A 9189-nucleotide genomic window follows, 5' to 3' on the forward strand; every position below is an offset into this window, starting at 1 on the left:
CCTTGTCTTAAAGATATCAACTCTTTGCAATAATGAACCTTCAACTCTTCAAGCATGTCTAGATTTTCTACTGCAACTGGCAGTGAACTCAGCTCATCAAATCCACTTATGAGTAAGCATCTAAGACTGGCAACATAAGGCAATGAAATTAGCATCTCTTGGAATGTCCAACACATTTCCAACTTATTCAATGATGGGAGGAAGAGGAAAGGGAATTCACAGTCCTTTAGCATTGGCATATAACTAATAACCAATTCCTTCAGAAGAGGAATTGGTTCATCTACTTTTACCCATTCCTTCAGGTTAGGAAAATTATGGAGAGAGGGTTTTCAACTTGGGAAATCCACATCCTACCCCAGAATTACCATAGTTTCCATAAAACTCCCTTCTTATGCATCTCACTCCCATTCCACTCGTACATAGATTTTCAAGAAAAGGTATATTTCCAAATGGCGGTAGGTCTTCACAATGATCTAACCCGCAAAGCTCTATTTCAACAAGATTTGATGAAGAATGGCATGGTAGCCATGATAAGCTCTTTAAGTTGGGGGCGCAACTTACTTTCACACTAGATAGAAGTTGCATTGCTCCTACTTCCAGACATTCTTCTAAATCAGGAAAATAACTTACGCTAAGAGCCTAAGAGTCTCCAACATAGGGAGGGCGCTTTCAAGTCCACCATCACCATAAAACTCCTTACCTACATATTTTACTTTATACATGTCCTGCACATCGAGCCGATTAAGAAAAGGTAGCTGACCAAGTAATGGTAGCAATTCACAGTTAACAAATTGAATAAGTCTTACGTCAACTAGCTTGGATAGCCATGGGCATGTCATCCAACTTGGAAATTTTGTACCTATGTAACTTTCTACTACTAGCTTCTCAAGGTTTTCACAAGGATGGAGATTCTCAAATACACCTTCGAACCTCTTTTTATGCAGTTGAGCCTCTGCTGTATCCTTCACAAATTTATGAGCAGAATATCTGCTCATAAACAACAACTCCAGAGAATTAAGCCCCATCTTTTTGATGAGTTAAGCCTCTGCCAGTTCAGACTCGTCCTCCACCAAGTCCAAGTTGTGTATACTTAAATCCCCTTGAAGTAGATCAAGATTGCTCAACTCACCAATTCTACAATCGCCACCTACTATGAACTTGCTTAGTGTTTCAAGGCTACCCAGTTTACCAATGTCTGATGGTAAGGATTGCAATCTACAGGTGCCATTAATCTCAAGATGCTTCAGGCTAATAATTTTGTTCATCTTTTGGGGCAACTTTTCAAGCATGTGACAGTATGTGAGATCTAAAGTCTCTAGATTGCATAAGGAAACAACTGATTCTGGCAATTCTTTAATAGGGTTCCTAGAGATTACAAGGTGTCTCAAATGCTCCATATTCTTTATTGACTTTGGCAGTGTCTTGATACAAGCATTGCTCAAATCCAAAGATCTCAAGTGTATCATTTTTTTCAAAAGTTCTGTTGAAGAAGGTTTCTCGCAAAGAAATTTGAGAGTGCGTACCTGGAAAGCATTGCTGTTCTTATGATGCGGTAATGACACGGCCATGTTTCCATAGTTGGAGTTACGATTTAGAAATAAATGGCGCGCCATTGGAGGAGTATGAGTTGGTACTGCTATTGTTGCACTCTCCTCTCCAGCAACAAATTGAGCAAGATCGTGCACCATTTCATGCATCCGGCACCACTTGAAATTTGAAGCAACGATCTTGAAACTAATTCCTTGAAATAGACTTCAGCTATCTGAATCATATCGATTTTCCCACGTCCTTATGAAACAACTTCTAATCCATAACTTTTTTAGTTCATTCTTTGGAATTTCACAATGTTTGGGATGTAGGGAAGAAAATGCAAAACAGCTCTTTAGATGTGAAGGCAAGTAATAATAGCAACAAAGTAGTGACGGAGGGATGCCCTCCTTGAGTTCAGTCAGATCCCATACTCCAAAACAAGTTTACATTGCTCTTCTGTTTCCATGGCGCAGAGTGCACCTCCCACAGTTTTGAACAGAAGAGGCACCCCCTTACACCTCTTCAGAATCTCCCTTCCAATCCATTCTAATTTATGGGGTTCCCTCCTTCCCATGAACGCTTTATGACAAAACAATCTCCAACTATCTTCACCAGATAAATGCTTCAGACGGTATATGTTATCGATCCCCAACATTAATGGGATCTCTTCGCAACGGGTTGTGACAATAACCCTGCTACCTTTTAAACCGGTATGAAGGAATTCTGCGAAGAGCTCCCATTTATCACAGTTTTGCCTGCACATATCATCCAAGACAAGCAAAAACCTTTTATTGCTCACAAATGGGTGATGCCGATACCTCAGCTCATGCATTGCATTCAAGCGTACACGTTCTTTTTGTGCAGATTCAATCACTGTTTGTGTGATCCTTGTCACATTGAAATCCTCCTTCACTTGTACCCACATCAATACACCAAAGTGTTGCATCTCATCGACAAGATTGTAAGCAAGCCGGGCCAGAGTGGTCTTGCCAACACCCCCCGCACCAACTATGGCCATCATGGGAATCCCATCCATGGTATCTTCCAACAGCCACTCTATCACCATTTTCTTTTCACTCTCCCTACCAAAAACCTTTGCCTCATCTGCAATAGAAAAACAAGTCCCCTGCTCTCCAATCTCTATTGTTGTCTCTCTCGTACTAAATTCAAACACTTTTGCTTCATTAGCAATACCATCTAATCTTTTGCCTATCTCCTTGAGCCTATCCCTCAACAATGATGGGTGGTACTCTTATAAACCGAAGTAGCATGAGTTTCAGGAGAGACGCGTACCTTCTCTCTGCAGCATGAAGGATCAGCACCACCACCCTCATTCGGAGAGTGAAGTAGTCTCTGAGCTTCACACTCGTCCAGTACGTCGTCCAAATCATAAGCAGGATCTTTCACGTTGTTCAACCATTCTCGAACGGCCTCATCGAATAGTTGCCTCCTTTCTGAATCATCAATCACGGCTTGAATGGCTGAGAGTGTGGTTGATATTAAAGATAATGCTGAGTATCCGGATGATATCAAGAGGCCAGCTCAACATATTGAGGTCGTTAGAAATAAGCAATAGCAGAGGACGTGGGGGTTATCTAGCAAATTCAACATTTGAGGAAAGAGAAAGTTTCGGATAAAGGATAATGACACTTCTCCGTAACATATACTCTGGCATAATATTTCTTGAGATTTAGTTACTCTTATAAATACCAAGCAATGTATGACAATTGTAACAAGTGGAATAAGAAGCAATAGTTGAGTTCGTGGATGTAGGCACAGGTCTTAGCCGAACCACGTAAAAATCCTTTTCTGTTTCTTTCATTACTTCTTTTCCTTTATCTTTTTTTCTATTTATGGTACCAGAGCCTAATGGCCTCTTTATCTAATTCTTCACAGTCTCAAACCAAGTACCCTTATCCTTCTACTCTAAATGTGTCAAACTTTGTTTCCTTCAAACTCAACTATTTCAATTACCTATTATGGAAAACCCAATTCTTGGATTGATTGAAAGTCAAGATATGCAAACTTTCATCGATCCATCTTCAGAAATACCCAGTCAGTTTATTGACAAGGAAGGTGTTGAAGTAATCAATCCCGACTATTCTTGTTGTTTGATCGCCTCCTACGTGGATGGATAACTGGTACTTTGACCAAAGAAGTCCTTAGTCTCATCGTTGGTCTTGAGACATCTGCTCAAGTATGGTCGACACTCGAAGAAGCATTCGCTTTAGACTCGCAGGAGTGAGAATGTTATCTTCTGCAGAAACTTCAATCCACCAGAAAAGGGGTACAATCTTTATCCGAATACATTACTTCTTTTAAGAGTATTTGTGATGAGTTAGCTGCCATCGGAAAGCTTGTTCCAGATCGTAACAAAGTTTTCTCTTTACTTAATGGCCTCAGAAATGAATATGAAGCTTTCGTAACATCTATGATGAAGCCACCGATTCCTGAATATAAACAACTTGTGGCACTTCTGCAAGGCCATGAGACTTACAGGAACCTTCAACCATCATTTTCTCAAAATCAAAATGTTGCCTTTATTGGACAACATGATAAAGCCAGAAATGTTCTTTTTGGACAACAATATGATAATAGAAACTCAGGAAAATATGGAGGAAAATAGAATTTTTCCTCACGAGGGAAAGGATTTGCTCACAACGGGCAAAATTTTTCAAGGGGAGGTTTTCACAACCCAAATCAGTGTAAAGATTTTCAAAACCCGAATCAGCATAAAGAAGTCAACTCTTTTAAGCATGATCAACAAACAAAAAAAATATGGAATGGATATCAGAAAAAAGGCATGATCTGCCAAATATGTTCAAAGCCAAACCATTCGGCTATACGTTGTTATCATCGTTTCAACCAGATGTACCAGGCAAATGATATTCCTCAAGCACTTGCTGCCATGAAGATCTGGTTCCCTGATACAGGAGCAAGTGCCCATATGACTGCCGATACAGGTAAACTTCAGCATGTTATTCCTTATCAAGGATATGATTGTATTACGGTAGGAGATGGAAATCTGTTGAATATATCCCATATAGGATCTATTGTTCTGGAATCTGATAAAGGCAAATTGAAGCTTAATAATGTTCTTGTCGTTCCGAACATAAGAAAGAATTTGCTTTCAGTTAGACAATTGACTACTAATGAAAACTTGTTCTTTGAATTTTATGATGATCATTTCAAAATAAAGGACAGGAGCACGAAGAAAGTCATGGCAATGGGCAACAGGAAAGGGGATTTATATGTTCTGAATAACTCAAGTCAGAACCAAGCTTTCTTCTCCAATCGACGACGAATCGTCGACATCAAGACACGGCATTAGCGATTGGGGCATATCAACTTGGACCTTATTAATTCTCTACATAAGAAAGGTTTGATTTCCATAAGTGGAAATAAAAATAAGGAACTTTGTTCTAGCTGTGTTATGGCTAAGTCCACATGGTTGCCTTTTACTCTTTCAAATAAAATATCCTCTCATGTACTTGAGAAGATTCATTGTGATCTATGGGGCCCGGCTCCGACTACATCTTTCCAAGGATTTAAATATTATGTTGTCATGGTAGATGATTTCTCCAAATATGTCTGGTTTTTTCCCTTAAAAAATAAATCTGAATTCTTTAGTTGTTTTCAAGATTTCCATAATTTGGTGATTAATCAGTTCCAATAGAGAATCAAAATTTTTTAATCAGATGCAGGAGGAGAGTTTACTAGTAATGTCTTTGCTCAATATCTGCGTGACTTCGGTATAGCACACCATTTTTCTTGCCCCAAAACTCCAGAGCAAAACGAACGTGTTGAACGATATCATCGTACTATAGTGGAACTTGGGCTTGCAATGATTTTTTATAGTAATATGCCTTTGAGATATTGGGTTGAAGCCTTCCAAACAGCCATATGGGTCATGAATAGGACTCCTTCCACAACACTGAACATGGAGTCCCCTTTTCACAAGGTTTTTAATCAAAACCCTGTTTATGATTATTTTCGGGTTTTTGGCTGCCTATGCTTTCCTCACGTGATTACAATCAAAACAAATTCCAAGCCAGATCTCTACCATGTGTATTCATGGGATATATCTCCTTACATAAAGGATATTGATGCTTACATTTGCCTATCGGAAGAGTTTACATCAGTCGACACGTTTTATTCAATGAAAATAGGTTTCCTTTCCAATAAAACAATGTCACTATAGACTCCAGGCAATCTGATGGTTACAATTTTGGAAAATGGACAGAACATCCTCAACCAACGATATCCGAAACCATTTTGGATAGTCGTAATTTAAGCACATGTTCCATAGAAGAACAAAATTCCAGTCATATTTCAGAGAATGAGCATTCCACAGACCACATCATTGAAAACTTGGCTCCAATATCACCATCTGAACAAACACCCGTCGTCTCAACGGAAGAATCAACTAATGGAGTTTCATCAGAGTTGGTGTCTTCCAATACTCATCATATGATTACAAGGAGTAAATCTGGAATTAGCAAGCCTAATCCTAAATACACCCTCACTGTCTCAAATGTTATTCTTCCTCAAGAACCTCGAACTACAAAGGCAGCATTACAACATTCTGGATGGCGACAAGCGATGCTTGATGAAATAAAAGTGTTACATGACAATAACACATGGGAGTTAGTTCCTCATCAACCTCATTACAATGTTGTCAGTTGTAGATGGGTTTTCAAGACAAAATTTCATGTTGATGGATCTTTGGATCGACTTAAAGCTCGGTTAGTTGCCTGGGGATTTTCTCAAATACCAGGGGTTAATTTTTTGGAATCCTTTTCACCAGTCATAAACCCCACTACCATTCGAATTGCTCTCACCGTAGCCATCACACGTCAATGGACAATAGGCCAGCTGGATGTAAGAAATGCCTTCTTACATGGAAATCTTGATGAACCAGTATACAATGGCTCAACCTCCAGGATTTCAAGATCCATCTAAACCTTCACATGTATGTCGACTTAAGAAAGCATTATACGGGCTACGACAGTCATCACGGGCATGGTTTGACAAGTTTGGTTCCTTCCTCCTAACAATGGTTTTTTTCTGTAGTACAATTGATTCATCCTTATTCATTTGCCATACAACTCATGGGACAAGTTTTTTACTATTATATGTTGATGACATTATTATCACTAGAGACAACACTGGTTTTCTTTTTGAAATTATCGACATTCTTAGCAAAGAATTTTCTATGAAGGATTTGGGGCAACTTCATCATTTTCTTGGTGTTCAAGTCACCGTGTTCAAAGATGGGATATTCTTAGATCAAGAGCGTTATGCCAAAGAAATTCTCCAAAAGGCCCAAATGACTGTTTGCAAACCTATCAGTACAACTATGGTCAACCGCGTTCAACCTCCTTCTATCGATCCACCATTCCCCGATATTCAGTTCTATCAAAGCATAGTCGGACACTTGCAGTACTTAACTTTCACACGGCCATATATATGTTATAGTGTAAACCATGTCTGCCAATTCATGCATGCCCCAACTCATTTCCATTTTCAATTGGTAAAACGGATATTGAGATACATCAAGGGCACTCTCAGTTACGGCATCTGGCTACTTACACATAATCCTCTTGTTCTTTACGCCTTCTCTGATGCAGACTGGGCAGGATGTCATTTTACTCGTCGATCTACCACTGGATATTGTGTTTTTTTTTTGGAGGAAATTGTATATCATGGAGTGCTAAACGACAACCTATTGTGTCTCGCTCAAGTTCAGAGGCTGAATATCGTGCACTAGCATCCACAACAACAGAAATGACATGGATAACGTACATTCTTAAAGATATGGGAGTACATATTACTCAAGTTCCCACCATATACTGCGATAATCTTTCGGCATTATATGACTGTCAATCTAGTTTTTCATAGTCGATCCAAACATATTGCCATTGATTATCATTTTGTACGCGAAAAGGTTGCACAACAACAGCTTGAAACACAGTTCATTCCTTCTCATCTTCAAGTGGCTGACATTTTTATAAAACCCCTTACTTATGGATCTTTTTTTAATCTGAGAATCAAACTTGGTTTGTGGTTACACCCCATACCTAGTTTGAGGGAGCGTATTAAAGATAATGTTGAGTATCTGAATGATATCAAGAGGCCAGCTCAACATATTGAGGTCGTTAGAAATAAAAAACTGAAAAGGTCAGCAATAGCAGAGGACGTGCGGTTATCTAGCAAATTCAACAATAAATAAACATTTGATGAAAGAGAGAAAGTTACGGATAAAGGATAATGATACCTTCTTATTTCAAATTATTTTATAACATATACTCTGGCATAATATTTCTTGAGATTTGGTTATGCTTATAAATACCAAGCAATGTATGACAATTGTAACAAGTGGAATAAGAGGCAATAGTTGAGATCGTGGATGTAGGCACCTAACCACTTAAAAATCCTTTTCTGCTTCTTCCGTTACTCATTTTCCTTTATCTGTTTTTCTGTTTAGTTGATAGCTCTTGGAACTCCTCCTCTGTACCAAGTGTGGAGCCCGCTGCCCAACTGATCTTTTTCGATGCATTCTGTCAAGCGTCTTGAGACGGGTGATATGATGGAGTCTGCCATCCTTATGTGGTTGATGAGATGGTGACCAAGCTTCTTGTTTGTGGGATCTGGAAAATAGAAAGCGAAAGCTTGCTTTCTCAAAAAGAAAAGGATTGGAAAGTGAAGCTGATGCTTATCCTATCGCTTCTTCAGACGGATGGGCAAGCCAGCACGAGCTTGAATACGGAAGCCAAGATTTATGTATATAAATCTTTATGCTTGGGAAGCAAGAACCCGATCAATATACATAAAAATATAAAATCCTTACGCTTGGGCTGCAAGAATCATTAGACCGATTTTGTTGTGAACTTTTGCTTAGATCTTGTGTTGTATGCTTTGGGAGCAAGGAACCACCTTTCAGATGCCCAGAACCATTTCACGGTCAATGGCTCTTGGTAGGTGGCAACGGTGGGCTCCTCATCATCACCAGGGTCAAATTATTACTCGATTAGTACATAGTTTTTCTTTTCCACGAGGAACGCTGAAACCATTCTTGAGATCAGAGGCCGTGTAACGTACCCTTTGCCCTCAGGGAGTCGCCTTGCTGCGACACGAGCAAAGACTTAATAATTTTGAAGCATAATATCTTTACCCAAGTATCATATTCAGATCCAATTATCAGGTATGGATATGGATAAAAAAAAGATTTAAAAAACAAAGGCAAAACAACTCAATTGTATCGAAGAAGATGTTAACATAAGAGAGAGATCTCACAACAGAAATCGTTCAAGAGGTTAAGTCTTAATGGGTCTCCTCCCAAACATGAAGTTTTGTAGGCCTTGAATCCTGACCGTATTGTACATGTATTCTATATAGACCTGTATCAATGGAGCTCTACCTTCACCAAGAGAAAATGTTGAAGTGAAGGGTCGTGGGCGTAAGATCATTCAGGTCCGAACCATGTTAAATCGTGTGTAGTGTGATTGATTTTTTTCTTCACTCAATCCGTGTTCATTTAATATGCAAGGGGCTGACCTTCACCAAAATGGTAACCTAACCACCCGCTTAGCAGCCAAGGCCCCCCTTTCACTATGCCAACCAAACCCCATGGGGCGAATAGTACTTAGTTCATGCTGA

General features: G+C 39.3%; 1 protein-coding gene across 1 annotated transcript; it reads right to left on the reverse strand.

The window, feature by feature from the left end:
- Positions 1-1948: 1948 nt before the first annotated feature.
- On the reverse strand, positions 1949-4046 carry LOC149814117 (putative disease resistance protein RGA3). Its single transcript, XM_089989881.1, has 3 exons — positions 4028-4046; positions 2824-3011; positions 1949-2779 (listed from the first exon to the last, which is right to left on the reverse strand). Exons 1-3 carry the CDS (start codon positions 4044-4046, stop codon positions 1949-1951), a joined length of 1038 nt encoding a protein of 345 aa, XP_089846007.1.
- Positions 4047-9189: the final 5143 nt, after the last annotated feature.

Source organism: Nuphar pumila, chromosome 15, assembly GCF_984573655.1.
Source record: "Nuphar pumila chromosome 15, dmNupPumi1.hap1.1, whole genome shotgun sequence".
NCBI lineage: Eukaryota > Viridiplantae > Streptophyta > Magnoliopsida > Nymphaeales > Nymphaeaceae > Nuphar > Nuphar pumila.